The sequence below is a fragment of the Ipomoea nil genome, unplaced genomic scaffold (assembly GCF_001879475.1).
Source record: "Ipomoea nil cultivar Tokyo-kokei standard unplaced genomic scaffold, Asagao_1.1 scaffold1977, whole genome shotgun sequence".
Lineage (NCBI taxonomy): Eukaryota > Viridiplantae > Streptophyta > Magnoliopsida > Solanales > Convolvulaceae > Ipomoea > Ipomoea nil.
The window spans coordinates 759,943-779,391 of record NW_017618405.1 but is presented as its reverse complement, the minus strand read 5'-3'; the positions used below and the strand labels follow the sequence as shown (position 1 = coordinate 779,391).

The following is a 19,449-nucleotide window of genomic DNA, read 5'->3' as shown; positions in this document are numbered from 1 at the left end:
ATTCAACGGTCTACAACTGATCGTATTTCCTTGTGTTTCGGGTTGAAACTTTTGCAGGCTAATGTATCGGGAGAAGTTGTCAGCATATTGCTGGAAAATGGAGGTATGTATGTATGTATGTATGTTTCTTGGAGTGTGATACGATCATTTATATATGCATGCAGTGTGCGACTTGATATTCTAGTGGTGCGATCGTTGGTGTATGTGTTGTGCAGCTCCTATTGGATATGGCGATCCCTTGATTGTCATTCTACCTTCTTTGCCTGGCGTTAAAGAGCTTCCGTAGATTATCCGTTATAGCTTAAACCTTAGTATGTACCATACCTTATTATGTTCATTTTTTATTTTGAAGAAAGTAGATAGATTGTACAGGGAATTGGTCAGAATATAATCTAGATCCATCCTGCAACTAATTTAGTCTCTCTCGTGTTGTTTTTCTTTACAAATTACCACTCAGTGAAATTTGGCGAGGTGACTGGTCTTATAAAGTTGGACAAGAAGGAAAAAGAAATAATCCATATGAGCCTATTTTACATAACTATCTCTTTCCAAGTCTTACACGGTTAGCGGCAATACCATGCATTATGTAAAGCGTTATTTTCTTTTAGCTCCATAAAAAACGCTTCGTTTTCATTTTTCTTTTTTGCTTCCTTTTACAATGCTGATCCACTGGTTTCGCCCGCAATTACAACTTGGGTTCGATATGAGTCACAATGACTCTTGGTAGTTTATTTACATTGCCGTCTGTAATCTATACTGGGTGGGTATATTAGTATAGATTGAGACTTTTGAGTTGGAGCCACGCAAATGTAGAAGCGATAACTCCCAACTATCTAAAAAAGAATTCATAATATGATGTGCGTTTTCTTTACAATTTATTTTCCTTTAATTTGTTTTAGCTTTACTAATTAATGTAATTCCTGCTATAAGGTAAACTCGTACAACTTGCTTCGTGAAGTCATTATATTGCAGACCATGGGTTCACATTGCAAATTAAAGTAGACCAGTTCACAATTCATTCTATGCATAGAAATATCGTTGATAAGACTCTATTTTTAATCTTTTAGAACAAATTTTACATCTATAACCACTTGAACTGCCCATGCGTGCAAATTAAATTTCCGCAAGTGAAGTCAAAACCATTTCCCATGTATAGTTAATTTCACCTCTTGGTCTCTTGCAGAATTTCACGAGTACACAAATATTGAATGGGTGTTCACTTTTATTATTTTCAAAAAATGAACATAATTATTATTATTCAATAATTCTGCAAGATAACCTCAAACTCCTTAATTCAGGCACTCACACAATTAACCAACAAATTAAAGTAAAAAAGAATGAGCTGTTTGAAGTGAAAATTAAACCATATATTTCCCATGTATACTTAACTTTAAAGCATCTATCATCATATATCAATAATATATAATGGAGTACATAAGAATTTGTTTTTCTTTTAGTTTTTCAAATCAAAAGCGTATATAAAATATGAGATAGATAACATGATAAATACACGGCAGTACAGTGTAATTAGAGTACTAAATATATATATTTATTATTACGACGGCCTATTGGGAGGACGAACGGAGATTTGAACTGGAATAGGACGGCCAGTTCCGGTGCCGCCGCAGCTACTGCACGCCATTCGACCGGAACCGGCACAGGTCCGACAGCCGACATCCCCGTCCGACCAGCGGGAGCAAAGGCAGGAGATCCTGCCGGTGCCGTTGCAGGAGGGACACCGGGGGAATTTCCCTGACCCCATCATTGCTTTCTGCTCCATCACTGACTTCACCACAACTGCGCCGGCCAATACGCCCAGACCCGTAGCTAATGGCGTCAGTACGAGCGGACCCATTATTGATCGGATGAGATGATGAGCTCTAAACGATAGATGAAGATGATGAAAGAGAGAAAATTAGTTGGTTGATTTTTTTCTGATCTGTGTGAGAAAATAAAATGAAGTGGTGGCGGTGGTGTACACGTAAGGAGTTTCAACCGCGTGGCTGCAAGAGGACGGAGGAGGACTTGGAAGCTAGCGGTGACTGGTGAGATGTAGTTTTTTTGGCTACCATTTCTTTGTGGCCCGACCCCATGGGATTGCTTAATTCTTTGCTTCCCGCATCAATTCCGTAGATTTTATTTTTTAAATCCCAATCAGTTTTCAGGATTATTATTATTAATTTTTTTTTTCCAACTTTAGTTTAGTATTTATCAAAATAGTCACTCCAATTTTTGTCGCAGATATACCTTATCTGACCTCTCCATTATTTTTTCTTTTGGGAAAAGTAGAATTTAAGGAACTAACTATGTATTTTAAAGGAATAGAAATATGAGAAATGAAATGGAATTGCCGATCAAAAAGACCTTGTGGTCAAGTAGCATAATTGTTTATCTTCTAAATGGGAGGTCGTCACTGGATAGAAATAGAATGTTTTTAAATGACATAAATACTCATATACAAAATATCTAATAATAATATTATAATTACATAAGATTTTTAAATAAATTGGCTATGTTTGGCAAACCTAGCTGAAAAGGTAGCTAAAAGTTGAAAAGCTATAAGCTAGGAGCTGAAAATTGAAGAGCTGTTAAACTAGCTGTTATGCTTGAAAGTGTTTGGTAAAATTAGCGTTTTGATAAGCTAATAAATGTAAAAAGACAAAAAGGGCATCTACATAAAATTTAAATTAGTTTGTTTACGGAGTAAAATTTAACATTTTGTCTTCAAAAAAAAATTACCATTTTGAAATAAAACTATTATGGCCCGTTTGGTTCACGGAATAGGCCGGGAATGGCATAGCATTCCCAGTAATAGGCCTATTAATTTTTTTGTTTGGTAACCATTTCTATTACCAGGAATAATATTCCTTGTAATAGCCTATTACCTCAAACAAGGTAATAGCTATTACTAGGGCCCCCTGGTATTAGCCTATTACTGTTTGAGACAGTCACAGATGGGGATAATATTATTCTTTCGCAGCGCCGATATATGTCTGATTTACTTGGTCGGTCAGGTATGATTGATTGCAAACCTCTGGCTACACCAGCTGCTGTCACTAAGGCCGTTACTCCGTCTGACGAGTTGTTTGACAATCCTACGCAGTATCGACGCGTTGTTGGGGCCTTACAGTATCTCACCATTACTCGACCAGACTTGTCGTATGCGGTAAACCGTCTGTGCCAATTTATGCATGCACCAACTATTGATCATTGGACTCTAGTTAAGCGGGTACTGTGTTACATTAAAGGGACGCTTCATTACGGATTGCGGTTAACACCGTCCTCTTCCACTACTATACATGCCATTTCTGACTCCGACTGGGCCGGTTGTCCGATAGATAGGAAGAGCACGAGTGGGTTTGCAGTTTATTTGGGGTCTAATCTCATTTCTTGGCTATCGAAGAAGCATCGTACCGTTGCCCGCTCGTCTACCGAGGCTGAATACAAGGCGTTGGCTGATGTCTCTGCCTAAGTCACTTGGGTGGTTTCTTTGCTACGTGAACTTAGGTTACATTTTGGTCAGCCTGCTACCTTGTGGTGTGATAATCTTGGGGCTACCTACCTCTGTGCTAATCCTGTATTTCATGCCCGCACTAAACATGTGGAGATTGACTACCACTTCGTTCAAGATAAAGTAGCCTCCGGGGACTTCGTCGTCAACTATGTTTCTACTACAGACCAGCTAGCGTCTCCTCACCAAACCGCTACCAGCTCCGCGTTTTGTCGCTCAACGAGACAAGCTAAATGTTGTGGTGCACCAACCATTAGCTTGAGGGGGTGTGTTAGTAATATTATTATTATTATTATTATTATCATTATTGTGTTACAATTGTAGTAGTCAAATGTTGTTATAGAATAGTGTAGTTAGTTTAGACTTTTACTGAGCGTTAGTTAGATGTCTATTTCTGATATACTTGTAGCTCCTATTCTGTTAGTTAATTGAATTGTCGATTCACATCTCTCATCATGGCTACCCCCAACCTTATGTCTAGTTCCAACCGTTACCTCCAAGACCCCTGTACACCAAGTCCAACCTTATTCCCCCGGGAACCGTCGTTCCCCCTCCAACAGTCCCTCCAACAGAAGCACCGATTTCATAGTACACGAGGGTACCAATCACACACACGACAACACATACAACCCAAGAAATACGTGAACCTTACACAAAGGCCACAAACTCCATAATCACGTCATGGCCACCACGAGGACCACTGCCGTACCTTGGTGACTAGTGTCTCATACCACTAATCGTGCAATCCAGGTACAGCCACACACACCACACCTCAACAGGAATTAACCAACAGATCACAACGAAGATATGAAACCATACTCAATCAAGGAATGGATCACAGTCCAACAACAACGATGAATAACACAAGTTATCATCAACAATAGGAAGGTACAAACAACACACACGCTAGCATTTAAACACCGAACTAGCATGCTTATCAAACGGGTAAACCAAACGCAGTTCCGAAGAACACACAAGACTCATCACGGTTCAACGAATCACAATGTTGAACACTTAGCACGATTCAAGACACCAAAACCTACATGGATACCTACCACATAGTTCTAGACATACGAAACATCAAGAAAACGCTCAAATAGTTCCACAAAAGAACATCGGGAAGTCAAAAGACCAAATACCGAGTCAAAAGAATCACGGGGAACAAATCCTTCAACAACACCAGCGTGTTCCCCGCGGGTGGGCCCACGGGTAGGCCCCCACCCGTGGTTCCGCCCGCGGGTACACACCCACGACCAACTTGTACCCCGCGGGTGGGCGGCGGGTAGGCCACTGCCCGCCGTTCCGCCCGCGGGTACGTACCTGAACACCAAAATAATCCCTTCGGGGATTTTCAACTCCAAGCTCAAATTCAAGTCCAAAACATGCCAAATCTCACCAAATACAACAAAATGACTTGAATCAAAGGAATAGCCAAGCAATGGCTTACAAGAAGCTTAATAACAAGCTCTAGATATGCATTTTCACAAGACAATGCATAAACACTCACATTTCACAGCAAAATCACATGTAGAATCCAAGAATAATCATATAGGTAAGCAAAATAGATTTTGTAGAGCATGGGTTACCTCTTGTAGACAAAAACCTTCACTTAACACATCACCAAGCTCCTAATAAGGCTCACCTTCCAAACCCACTTCAAGAACACACCAAAAGATCATAAAGATTTTATCTTTTAAGAAAAGACACCTTAGAAAACACTAAAAACACAAGATGAACATAGATCTTACCCTCCTAGATGCTCAAATGTATGAAAGGTAGAATCTTGGAGACAACCCTTGAAGATTTGACAAAGCTCCAACTTGGCTTGGAAGAAAAGCTATCTAGCTTTTAGAGAGAAGGTAGAGCTAAAGTTTGGAAAGTGTAAGGAGAGAAATGAGGAGTGTCTACTAGGTTAGCTTGCATTAATAACACAAGGTAAAAAGTCATGAATACCCTTACTAAAATGAAGAGATGTAAGGGAACAAGGGAACTACTCACAAAGCTTAAGGTACAACCTTGACTTTGGGGTTGACTAGTCAATTACTAGTCCCCGACTATTGAATTTTTAGGAATTTAAGTAATTAAATTACCAATTGAATTAGGATTAATTACTTAATTAATCCCTTATTCGAATTTGGATTACGGGGTGTCACAACCCATGCTCTACAAAATCTATTTTGCTTACCTATTTGATGATTCTTGGATTCTACATGTGATTTTGCTATGAAATGTGAGTGTTTATGCCTTGTCTTGTGAAAATGCATATCTAGAGCTTGTGTTTAGGGTTCTTGTATGCCATTGCTTGGCTATTCCTTTGATTCAAGTCATTTTGTTGTATTTGGTGAGATTTCGCATGCTTTGGACTTGAATTTGAGCTTGGTGTTGAAAATCCCCGAAGGGATTATTTTTGTACAGGTGGTGTACCCGCTGGCGGAACGGCGGGCAGAGCTCCACCCGCCGCCCCACCCGCGGGGAACGTGGTTTGGTGGGTGTGTACCCGCGGGCAGAACCACGGGTGAGGGTCCACGCGTGGGCCCACCCGCGGGGTACATATGTTGGCTTGGCGGGGATTTGTTCCCCGTGATTCTTTTGACTCGGTATTTGGTCTTTTGACTTCCCGATGTTCTTTTGTGGAACTATTTGAGCGTCTTCTTGATGTTTCGTATGTCTAGAACTATATGGTAGGAATCCATGTAGGTTTTGGTGTCTTGAATCGTGCTAAGTGTTCAACATTGTGTTTCGTTGAACCGTGATGAGTCTTGTGTGTTCTTCGGAACTACGTTTAGTTTACCCGTTTGATGAGCATGCTAGTTTGGTGTTTAAATGCTAGCGTGTGTGTTGTTTGTACATTCCTATTGTTGATGATGACTTGTGTTATTCATCGTTGTTGTTGGGCTGTGACCCATTCCTTGATTGAGTATGGTTTCATATCTTCGTTGTGATCCGTTGATCGATTCCTGTTGAGGTGTGGTGTCTATGGCTGTACCTGGATTGCACGATTTCGGTTTATGGGGCCTTAATCACCAAGGTACGGCAGTGGTCCTCGTGGTGGCCATGACGTGATTATGGAGTTTGTGGCCTTTGTGTAAGGTCCACATGTTTATTTCTGGGATAACATGTGTTATCCAGGGCATGTGTTGCCATGTGTGATCGGTACCCTCGTGTACTATGAAATCGGTGGTTCTGTTGGAGGGACTGTTGGAGGGGGAACGACGGTTCCCGGGGGAATAAGGTTGGACTTGGTGTACAGGGTTCCTAGAGGTAAAGGTTGGAACTAGATATAAGGTTGGAACCGGGCATAAGGAAGGCATATCAATTCGTGATTAGTGATGTCACGAAGGCTTGGGTAGCCGTGGTTGTGTATTCTCTGTTTGTGACGTGTGATGTCACAACGGCATGTGTTGCCAATGGTTATGTCTTTACTCTCTTGTGTTATGCATGTCGGGTGTTAATCTACTGTGTGATGGTAGGTTATGCCTTGAGCCGTTCTTGTGAGTCGTTATTACTTCTTGTGGTTTTGGGATGTGTTCCCGTATTCTTGTTGTGAGTGCATAGAGTCTTGTTTTGACTTCTGCTTTTGGTTTTGAACTTATATAATCTATATCCCGTTTCGCAAATGATTTTGTATATATAAACTATCTACATATGATACTTAACAGGTATTGGTGGGTTACCAACATTATTCGCTGACCGGGCGTCGTCCCATTTCTTATTGATGCTTTACAGGTTGGGTAGCTTTGGAGAGCGCGCTAGTGGCCTGTAGATAGATTAATCTCTTCCTTTAATAGTTTTTGAGGCCTGTAAGCTTAAGTAGTGGAATTGTTAAGCTGCTGTAGTTGTAGTATCTGCCTGTGCACCTATGTTTGTTATAGGTGAGGCATAGCACCTTCCGGTTTGTTTAGTTAGCTTCCGCCTTGTTTAATCTTAATGAGTAGACTTTATCCGTTTTCAAAGCTTTAATTTCTTTTAAAAGTTGTTGAAAATCGGGGGTGTTACACCCCCCCCCCCCCCCCCCAATCCATTCAATTTGCAAACGCGAAAACACATATACGCACACACTAACGTATTATACGCCACATGTCGAAAAAAAACTAGTTGCATTATTTAAGTTTTTTTCTTCAAAACCAAACCCCCAATGTGTACTAACACACACACACCAACTAATAATCTTGAAAACCCTAAAAAAAATTACATAGAACTAAGTCCATACAAAATGCACATGCCATCGTTCTTACTCGCACAGACCACCGTAAAGAATTAGCAAAAAAAAAAATTAATATTACAGTTGCACGCACCAGTTTTGTGACTATCCATTTTGCAAGTTCTGAATTGATGTCGTATTCAGTCAACTCTAGGCACATTTTCTCGTCAACAGCTATGTACACATGTTAAAACTAGTTGTCGTCATTTATATTGTCCCTAATATCAAGCTAATGATTTCAATTTGATTCTCACCAAATTTAAACACATGACTAAAATTACTTGTTTATCCTTCTAGTTTAAATATATCCTTAATTAATTTACATTTCTCTTTCAATCTTAACCATCTATTGACAATGAATTAATGGGTGTGATGAGATCACATCTCATGTACCATAAGGGTCTCACTGGATCCGCATATATATATATATATATATATATATATATATATATATATATATATATATATATATATATATATATATATATGTGTGTGTGTGTGTGTGTGTGTGTGTGTGTGTGTGTGTGTATATGTGTGTGTGTGTGTGTGTGTGTGTGTGTGCATGTGTGTGTGTGTATATATACATATATGATGAAAAACAAGCCTTTGATTAGCTTGGTGCTCTCAACATTAATATATAATGGAATGTATTAAAGTTGTTTCCAATCACTATATTATTAAAATTAAAAAGAATCATATGTATACTAGCTAGTTTAGAGTTAAAATGTATAATTGATTACGAATAAGACAATTACACGTGCTATACGTGCTCGTGCCTACCACAATTTGTTGTGATACATCTCTATGCATAATCCGTTATGCGTAACAAACTCTGACGTCTTCCTAGTTGTTGAATATTCTTGAATAAGGATGACAATGTGTCTCGTCCTCGTTGGGTATCCTCGTCCCCGTAGGGGACCAGGATGAGAAAAAATTCTGGAGATCGTGGACAGGGATACCCCTCCACGCCCCACCCCGTCTCTGAAAACACACACACATACACACACGCACACATACATATATACATATACATACATATACATATATATATATATATATATATATATATATATATATATATATATATATATATATGTGTGTGTGTGTGTGTGTGTGTGTGTGTGTCTGTATATGTATATATATATATATATATATATATATATATATATATATATATATATATATATATATATATATATATATATATATATGAGTAGTTATTTAGTTTTATTAGATTATAAAATTAGGAATTTAAAACAGACGGGAAAAAATTCGGGGGATCGGGGACAGGGATACCCTTCCCCTAGTCAGTACTATTCAAACCCTAATCCCTAGTCCCTAAGAGTAGACAGACATACGGACAGATGATAAGACCTACAATCACATTGTCGGATTTGTCGCAATTCGCAACGACGCAATGTGATTACGTGAAGACTGACCAGTGTCGCTACTCTCTCGATCAGCCCTCCAATCCTCCATCACCTCCACTCTCCAGCCCTCCATCTCCGGTCTCAGCAGTCTTGCGGTCACAGACACGCAGCAGGCTGCCAGGATTCGTCGGTCACTGGGCGTAGTTGTTCTCAGGCAGGCGGCAGCAGTCTCTAAGTTTTGAAACAGTATGAATTTATAGATAAAGTTAGTGGCAATTGAAGTGAATTATATAATCAAAGTCCCACATTTACTACATTGATACCATAAAGGTCATCAAGAATCATGGCCAACCATGTTTCGTGATGCATACATGTTTACCAACTAAAAAGCATAAACTATTAATTAAAGTCGTATCATAACCATCAAAATTAAGATCTTAATAAGTTTATAAATTTTATTTTACTAGCAATCATAAGGTGTATGGTTCAAATCATTCTAAAGACTAAAAAACAAAGGTATAAATTTAGCATGGATACAAGTATATAAATATTTGAGTCTATAAATCATTTGAAACACATTTTATGATTTACCTCCTCTATCAATTTTTAAAGGAGGAGAAACACTCAAACTTATATTAAAACTAAAACTCGTGATTTTTAATTTCTCCACCGTCCCAACTGCCTAGTAAATTCTACTGTTGGGAGCAAACAATTAAATTCTACTGTATTGTACCATTAATTCTAACTTCTGAGTTTGAAAACAATTCTAAAATTATTTTACAATTAATTGATGCAAAAAAAAATCATTATTTATTGGAAGCAAGAAACAAGAAACAAGAAAAAAGCGCCGGTATGGTATTAAGTTCTATTGTAGAGAAAAAAGTATAAAACAATAAAGGTACAGAATAATCCATGTTACCATTTTAATTATGCAATTTAAACTAAAAGAATGTATTAATTAAATATTTAAAAGTTATTTTTGGGATTGAAACATGATATTAAAGGTCTAAGGAGAAACAATTTTTTTTGGATTGTGTTTCATGAAACAAACAATCAAAATCACACTATAGATTTGTCCAAAAGGATAATTAAGCGGGTGAAGTATAATTCTCCTATTAAAAGGTTACAAATTTCATTCTTTCACACACCCTTTCAGTTGATTTTGTCTCAGCTCACAAAGTCTTTCTAGTACATTTTATTTTTTCGGTATAAATTACGAGTTATTACTATACATATGAATTAACAAAATAGTATTCACCATTGATACAAAAGACTCATCATGTGACAACACAAACTACGTTTCCATTGAATTAAAGACGACATATGCACGTACTTGGTTAAAAAATAAAAACTAGTTGCAAGTTCTATTGTAGTTTCCACAAACCTTTGTTCTTGTAGCTAATAAGAATTATGATAGAATTATAATAAGTAAAACATTAAAACACTAGATTACACACTATATTACAAAAATTAAAAAAAAAAAACCATTAAAAAACTATTGAAACTTGCGCCAACTCCATTAGCAATCAGCTTCTTCTCCCGTTTCTTCTATTTTTTCTTCTTCCTTATTTTTTTCTCCTTCTTCTTCTAAACTCTTTATCTCCATATTCTTTTTCCATGTGAATAGATACAATCCAATTATAATCGAAGACATGCCAACAATGCTGCAATATAATTATCAATTAAGCATATATGAATTGCAGAAACACATTATTAATTGATATTTTCCATTTAAAAAGGAAAAAAGAAAAAAATAAGTGAGGGACATGCATAACCTGCCAACTGAGATGAATTGTCCTAGAAAAATGACTTCTATGATAGCTACCAGAACGTGGGACAATGGATTGAACATTGCATGATAAGTGAGTCCGGCTTTTGCAATTGTCTATAAAATTATATAGAATGTTAAAGCACTCCGAGAAAACACCCTGAAAATTTAAATTACATTTTAAAAAAAAATCTCATCAATTATAATCTTAAAATAAAACCAACATATATACAAAAAGAAATTAAAGATGATGATATATACTACATATGTACCGAATAAAACATTGCAAGGAGCTCCATGTTCCAACCCAGTTTCCATGAGGCTTTTGTTCTATCAAAACAAAGGCCTACCACAGTACTTTGAATTGCCCCCATCAGGCTTGCAACCGTTGTGACAGAATATTTGTTCGGGAAAATTTTCATCACTTTGGCCTTCAAGTTTAAAATATTCAAGACAAGATCGGTCAATTTGATTTACAACGTTAGCTAGATGTCAAGCTTGTAGTATAATTACCAGTGTGATGTACCAAAAACTATAAACCAAGAGACTACAGGCAAGAGAAATATAGTCCCACGCTTTCAGTTGGGTTTTCCGTGAGTGATCGTTGGAAGTTTGGTCATAGCATGAACCAGATGAAATGAATGACCCTTGTACAACACAATAGTTAACTCTCCAGCAAGACAAATCATTGCTCCAAAGAGTTTAACTTTTCCGGCCTTAGTGTTCAACCTCAGCTTTTCAATACTTTTACATACAACAACAGGTGCAAACAAATTAAAGTTTAAGTGTAAAGTGTTGAAATTTATTTTTTAATGTCAACAATTATGATGACTAAAAGTAAAAATAAAAAATTACTTTTATAATTAAGTTACCAAAAATATAAAATATTTTTAACAAAATAATTTTGTTACAACTCACGTAGAATAAAAATCATACCGAAAAATTATTGAGATGACAAAGGTAGTTATTGGGACTAGACAGAAGAAGTTTAATCCGTACGTTGTTGTTGTGTCTTGAAGACCATAAAAATAAAATCCCAAAGCTAGAGGTATCATGTCAAGTGATGACACTGTATTATTATAAGTTTATACCCTTCAATTCATATAATGCAATCTATCATCAACAATAAAATTAAAGTCAGCTTTACGTTAATAAATTTGATGAAGATCAAATTTCATATGCTAGCCAACCTAGTCAAGTTGGTAGTAACCCAATCAAAACAAAGCAACCTAGCTAAAAATTGAAGTTAAGTAAGAATGAAAATAACGGCATGATTAAGTACCCGAAGTTCGGACAATGCGAAGAAGAAAAGCCACATCACAATAAAAAATTTCAAATTTCTCACGCTTTCCCTGCTACATACAACTGGAATTGAATATTATTAGTATATTATAATTAGAAATAAATTAAGAAAACGATCTAAATAAATGTGTTGGTTACCTTTTTCATAAGAAAGCAAAAGGGGCCACGTAGAAAGTGGCAATAATGTGACGGTAAGTCACTAAAGCAAAAACAAAAGTTTACTTTCCTAAGATTAACTTAGCTAAAATTTGTAAACCAACTAAAAAAAAGTTGATTGGGCGTGGTACAACTTTTTTTTAGCTGGTTTACAAATTTTAGCTAAGTTAATCTTAGCAAAGTGAAATTTTGTTTTTTGTTTTAGTGACTTACTGTCACATTATTGTCACTCTCTACGTAGCCCCTTTTGCTTTTTTATGGGAAAGGTAACCAACACATTTATTTAGTTCATTTTCTTAATTTTTTTCTAATTATAATACACTAATAATATTCAATTCCATTTGTACGTAACAGGAAAAGCTTGAGGAATTTGAAATTTTCTATTGTGATGTGGCTTTTCTTCCTCGCATTGTCCAGGTACTTAATCATGTCGTTATTTTCATTCTTACTTAACTTCAATTTTTAGCTAGGTGGCTTTGTTTTGATTGGGTTACTACCAACTTGACTAGGTTGGCTAGCATCTAAAATTTTATATATCTTCATCAAATTTATTAACGTAAAGTTGACTTTAATTTTATTGTTGATGATAAATTGCATTATATGAATTGAAGGGTATAAACTTCTAATAATACATTGTCATCACTTGACAGGACACCTATAGCTTTTGGATTTTATTTTTATGGTCTTCGAGACACCACAACAACGTACGGATTAAACTTCTTCAATCTAGTCTCAATAACTACCTTTGTCATCTCAATAATTTTTCGGTATGATTTTTATTCTATGTGAGTTGTAACAACATTATTTTGTTAAAAGTATTTTATATTTTTGGTAACTTAAAATTATAAAAGTAATTTTTTATTTTATTTTTAGTCATCACAATTCTTGACATTAAAAAATAATTTTGAACACTTTACACTTAAACTTTAATTTTTTTGCACTTGTTGTTCTATGTTAAAGTATTGAAAAGCTAAGGTTGACCACCTAGGCCGGAAAAGTTAAACTCTTTGGAGCAATGATTTGTCTTGCCCGAGGGTTAACTATGGTGTTGTACAAGGGCCATTCATTTCATCTGGCTCATGCTATGGCCATGCTTCCAACGACCACACTCACGGAAAACCCAACTAAAAGCGTGCGACTATATTTCTTTCCTGTAGTCTCTTGGGTTATAATTTTTGGTACATCACACTGATAATTACACTACAAGCTTGACATGTAGCTAACGTTGTAAATCAAATTAATCGATTTTGTCTTGAATATTTTAAACTTGAAGACCAAGGTGATCAAAAATTTTCCCGTACAAATATTCTGTCACAATGATTGCAAGCCTGATGGGGGAAATTCAAAGCACTGTGGTAGGCCATTGTTTTGATAGAACAAAAGCCTCATGGAAACTGGGTTGGAACATGGAGCTCCTTACAATGTTTTATTCGGTACGTACGTACTATATATCATCATCTTTAATTTCTTTCTGTATATATGTTGGTTTCATTTTTAAGATTATAATTGAAGAGATTTTTATTTTTAAATGTAATTTAAATTTTCAGGGTGTTCTCTTGAGTGCTTTAACATTCTCTATAATTTTATAGACAATTGCTAAAGCCGAACCCACTGATCCGGCAATGTTCAATCCATTGTCCCTCGTTCTGGTAGCTATTATAGAAGTCATTTTTTTTAGGACAATCCATCTCAGTTGACAGGTTATGCATGTCCCTCACCTTTTTTTTTTTTTCTTTTTTCCTTTTCAAATGGAAAAGATTAATTAATTAATGTGCTTCTGTAATTCATATATGTTTAATTGATATTATATTGCAGCATTATTGGCATGTCTTTGATTATAATTGGATTGTATCTATTCATATGGGGAAAGAATATGGAGATAAAGAGTTTACAAGAAGAATAAGAAAAAAAAAAGGAAGAAGAAAAAACAAAAGAAGTAGAAGAAGCTGATGGTTGATAGAGTTGCGCATGTTTTAGTAGTTTTTTAATGTTTTTTTTTTTTTTTTGTAATATAGTGTGTAATCTAGTGTTTTAATGTTTTACTTACTTATAATTCCATCATAATGCTTATTAGCTACTAGAACAAAGGTTTGTGGAAACTACAATATAACTTGCAACTAGTTTTTATTTTTTTAACAAAGTATGTGCATATGCCGTCTTTAATTCAATGGAAACGTAGTTTGTGTTGTCACATGATGAGTCTTTTGTATCAATGGTGGATGCTGTTTTGTTAATTCATATGCAATAACTCGTAATTTATACTGAAAAAAATAAAATGTACTAGAAAGACTTTGTGAGCTGAGACCAAAACCAACTGAAAGGGTGTGTGAAAGAATCAAACTCGTACCCTAGCTTTAATATCATGAAACGCAAATCTATATATAGTGTGTTTTGGATTGTTTATTTCATGAAACGCAATCAAAAAAAAAAAAAAAAAAAAAAAGTTTCCCATTACACCTTTAATATCATGTCCAATCCCAAAAATAAGTTTTAAATATTTAATTAATACATTCTTTTAGTTTAAATTGCATAATTAAAATGGTAACATGGATTATGCCCTAGCTTTATTGTTTCATACTTTTTTCTCTATAATAGAACTTAATTCCATACCGACGCTATTTTCTTGTTTCTTGCTTCCAATAAATAAAGTTTTTTTTTTTTTTTTTGCATCAATTAATTGTAAAATAATTTTAGAACTGTTTCCAAACTGAGAAGTTAGAATTAATGGTACAATACACTAGAATTTAATTTTTTGCTCCTACTTGGCAGTTGGGGCGGTGGAGAAATTAATAATTACGAGTTCTAGTTTTAATATAACTTTGGGTGTTTCTCCTCCTTTAAAAATTGATAAAGGAGGTAAATGTACTGTGTTTCAATTGATTTATAGACTCAAATATTTATATACTAGTATCCATGCTAATTAAATTTATACCTTTGTTTTTTAGTCTTTAGAAGGATTTGAATCATACACCTTATGATTGCTAGTAAAATAAAATTTATAATAAACATATTAAGATCTTAATTTTGATGGTTATGATACGACTTTAATTAATAGTTTATGTTTTTTAATTGGTAAACATGTATGCATCATGAAACATGGTTGGCCATGATTCCTGATGAACTTTAGAGTATCAAAATGTAGTGAAAGTGGGACTTTGATTATATAATTCACTTCAATTAACACTAACTTCATCTATTAATTCATACTGTTTCAAAATATTTGGTTCTTGTGCTGCATAATTTTAAAACTACTTGGTACTTCTGTAATCAGATGTCATCACCAAGCAGAGGCAGCCCAGCCATTCCTTCAAGTATTTGGTGATAAATTGACTTCATTTGCAGAAGTAGATAGTTATCACTTTGAAATGATTTTATTACTTTGTTTAGACAATGGTTTTATTACTTTGTTTAGACTTTGGTATATTAGTATTTGTTGAGTGTTGGACTGTTCGTAACTTTGACAATGTGCATATTATTTGGTATTTTGAATTTTGGAGACGGGCATAACAGTATATGTATTAATTGTTGAATATTTTGTGTAGCCGAGCGTCAACTCTTTGGTCGGTCAAAAATTTTAATCGGTTTTTGGTCGGCCGTTTGCTACTCACCCTACTTGAGCATACTATATATATATATATATATATATATATATATATATATATATATATATATATATATATATATATATATGGTTGCACTCAGGTGCGAATAAGTGCCTAAGAGAGAATATGCGAACGAATCCGTGCGCGACACGTGTCTAGATCTAATAGATTAAAAAAAATACGGTGGTATTTTCGTAAATAATTGAATATTGAAGTGCATGTAAAATCACTTACAAGTGCACCTACTTTCACTTATAAGTGCATGTAATTTTGCCTCGTTAACATTCACTTCCCGCAAACATTCATGCACATGGGTGCACCTACTTATAACTATATGTGCAACTATTTATAACTATATTTGCAACTACTTATAACTATAGGTGCACCTACTTTCACCTATAAGTGCATGTAATTTTGTCTTGTGAACATTCATTAATCAGAGTTCAGCGGGTAGTAATACCCCTGAAAACCACCCGCAAACATTCATGCACCTAGATGCAACTACTTATAATTATTTGTGCAACTACTTAGAACTATAGGTGCAACTACTTATAACTATAGGTGCACTTAGTATTGATGCTCCGTGTAAATTTTTACTTGCACCTATAATACATTTTACATGCACTTGTATTACATTTTACTTGCACTTTGATGTTCAATTATTTGCGAAAATGTCACCGCGTTTTTTTTTTTAAATCAATGTTTCTCAACCATTACATCTGGACACGTGGACAGACAGAATCCATTCCTATTTCGCGTCTGGGCGAAACATTCGCATGTGAGTGCGATTCTATATATATATATATATATATATATATATATATATATATATATATATAAAAGAAGTTGAATAAACTTTTTGCAAAATTGGAGCACAAATTAAACCATCTTAATTAAGAAGGAACATGCGAAGAGCTTTAACTAACATACCTTTGAACAGTGGCCAGAACCGTGAACTCCCGGCCAGAGGCCTTATGGTGCCTGAGTTTCTACCGGAGAAAAAACAGGAGAACCCACTGAAACCAACAGAGGTTGAAGGCAGAAAACTAAACACTGTAGAGAAGAAAAGAGTTAGGAAGTTCAACATTTTTTCACAATTATAGCACAAAAGAGCTTTTTCTCAAAATGGTCCCTCGACTATCGCTCATTCTCAATTTTACATTTCGACTTTTAATTGCACCCAATGTGGTCCCTTGACTTTTAAAAACTCCCCCAAATTGGTCCTCCGTTAGAAATTCCGTCTATTGAGTGTTAAAATGAAGGGCATTTTTGTCCGTTTACCTATTATATGCCTAATATACTCTGAAAAATAGTCGAGGGACCATTTTGGAAAAAATTCATTTATTTATTTCTATTTTTTTAAGACTATCATATTAGAATTTCTATAGATTTTTTTTTCTTACAAATATAAATAGTTTTTAAACTTTCTCTACAATTTTTTCCTTCTGTCTAAACATACAAATTTTTCCTCTATCCCTATGAAGTTTTACAATAAGTTTCGTACTTTGGTAAACAAGTTTAACTTTCAAATTTAAGTTTATTAATATTCATATATAAAATACAAACAAACTTCAAAATGACAAGAACTTGTAATATTGAAAAATGATGAGGCTTTAGGTTTAGAATTACTTGTTTTGTGCTAATTATTTTTGCATTTGGTTTATTTTACTTGTCCTTTAACACATAAAATTGATAGCCATAGTTGTAGACTCTCTTTAGCATGATGTACTTCTTGGTAGATAGGCATTTGGAAATGGTAGTTATAATTTGTACTAACTTTAATTTGGAATGAAACTAATGGCCTTGCAAGTTATGTTAAGCCAACTTTTCAAAAATATTTTCTAAGATTTTGTCATTGACCGAGAAGTGACGCGTACTTCTCAGTTCCAAGAAGTGCTAGAAGCATAGAGATTGATTGTAAAAATAATAATTTTATTTTCAAAGGCATACTGACCGAGAAATGAAGCGTACATTTTGGATGTCTAAACTGATAAAAATAGTAATGTTATTTTTATTGGTAAAAATAATATTTAATGTGATACATAGTGATTGATTGTCTATTGAAGTTTTTGTGTGTGTGTGTGTGTGAACATAAAAAGTATATGAGTATTATATTTTTGAAACTTACGGAACTTATTGTAAAACTTGATAGGAATAAAGAGAAGTTGGTATGTTTAGATAAAAGGAAAAAATTTGTAGGGAAAGTTTAAAATTTTGACTTTTGATTGTGGATTTTAACTATTTATATTTGTAAGAAAAAAAAAATGTATAGAAATTCTAATTTGATAGTCTTAAAAAAAATGGAAATAAACAAAAATGAAATAAATAAATGAGTTTTTCCCAAAATGATCCCTCGACTATTCCCAAAATGGTCCCTCGACTATTTTTCAGAGTATATTAGACATATAATAGGTAAACGGACGAAAATACCCCTCATTTTAACACTCAATAGACGGAATTTCTAACTGAGGACCGATTTGGGGGAGTTTTTAAAAGTCAAGAGATCACATTGGGTGCAATTTAAAGTCGAAATGCAAAATTGAGAATGAGCGATAGTCAAGGGACCATTTTGAGAAAAAACTCCGGAAAAAAACTATCTTAATTAAGAATTATAGATAGGGAAGGGGAGGGTAGAGCAGGTGAGAGGAGGATTGCAGAGCTCGAGCTGAAACACCCCGTCACAATTATAAAACCCAAAATTGTTAATAATTTGGAAATTTGGTTTACGCCAACAGATACCAAAAATACAACTTGAGAAAGTAACTACAGTAAAAAGATTCTTATTTTAGGAACAACACGCGAAAGCAACTTGAGAAAGAAACATAGTTTCGGCCAAAGTAAAAAGATTTTGGGTTTTAACAAACTTTATTATGTCATGTCTTTAAAGTTTAGAAAATTATTTAGGGTGTGTTTGAAAACTCGAAAAATTATTTCTGAAAATTATTTTTCGGATTGCTGGTGTTTAGTAGAACATGAAAAATCATAGTAAAAGTTAAATACTTAATTAACAGTAAAAAAAATTAAAAATAAGATATTAGTATATTACCTGACTGGCTGAGCCGCTGAGGGGTGACCGGTCCTCCGGCGAGGCTGAGGATAGGTTAGAGGACTGTGGGGTGGAGTTGTGAAGTTGTGGGAAATCTTGAGAGAAGCCATTTTTTATAGATAGAGAAATCGGCCAGGGGGTTTTGGGCGGTAGATAGGGAAGGGGGTAGGGCAGGTTAGAGAAATAGAGAGCATCAGAGCAGTGCTTGTGTCCTTTAAGATCAGAGTGTGTTGGGGAGGCCTTTCAAGTCTCTGTAGTTTCTTAATTGCAATTGCTTCCAAGTAGAAGTAGGTGGATAAAGACAAGATGAATTTATTTTGATGAATGACAACTTACACTCAAATAGAATACTGTCTCTCTTTGTCCAATTTATATTCAGATCCATATTTAAGTGAAGTAGTTGTCGAAAATGAATACAAGCTAAGGCAAACTATTGAAATGGGAAACACTTTCATTTATAGAATTCACCCAATACAAAAACAAGTAAGGCTTG

At 34.9% G+C, this 19,449-nt stretch overlaps 1 protein-coding gene across 2 annotated transcripts; it reads right to left on the bottom strand.

The window, feature by feature from the left end:
* Window positions 1–1,343: 1,343 nt before the first annotated feature.
* LOC109147101 lies at window positions 1,344–19,235 on the bottom strand. 2 transcript variants are annotated; one of them, XM_019294750.1, is made up of 4 exons: window positions 18,957–19,224; window positions 16,841–16,926; window positions 7,807–7,886; window positions 1,344–1,880 (listed from the first exon to the last, which is right to left on the bottom strand). In XM_019294750.1, the coding sequence occupies exons 1-4, from the start codon at window positions 19,064–19,066 to the stop codon at window positions 1,629–1,631; spliced, it is 528 nt and encodes a 175-aa protein (XP_019150295.1). In that variant the 5' UTR covers window positions 19,067–19,224; the 3' UTR covers window positions 1,344–1,628. The 2 variants fall into 2 exon arrangements, 1 of the variants encoding a protein (XP_019150295.1); XR_002048550.1 differs by lacking the exon at window positions 7,807–7,886 and having other exon boundaries at window positions 1,385–1,880; window positions 16,841–16,963; window positions 18,957–19,235.
* Between the last annotated feature and the right edge of the window lie 214 nt (window positions 19,236–19,449).

Coding starts and splice junctions, on each gene's coding strand:
- LOC109147101 (XM_019294750.1), bottom strand. CDS start 19,066: ATGGCTTCTCTCAAGATTTCCCACAACTTCACAACTCCACCCCACAGT. Junction 16,927..18,956: donor TCAGCGGCTCAGCCAGTCAG/GTAATATACTAA, acceptor TGTTGGTTTCAG/TGGGTTCTCCTGTTTTTTCT. Junction 7,887..16,840: donor GTTCTGGCCACTGTTCAAAG/GTATGTTAGTTA, acceptor ATGTGTACATAG/CTGTTGACGAGAAAATGTGC.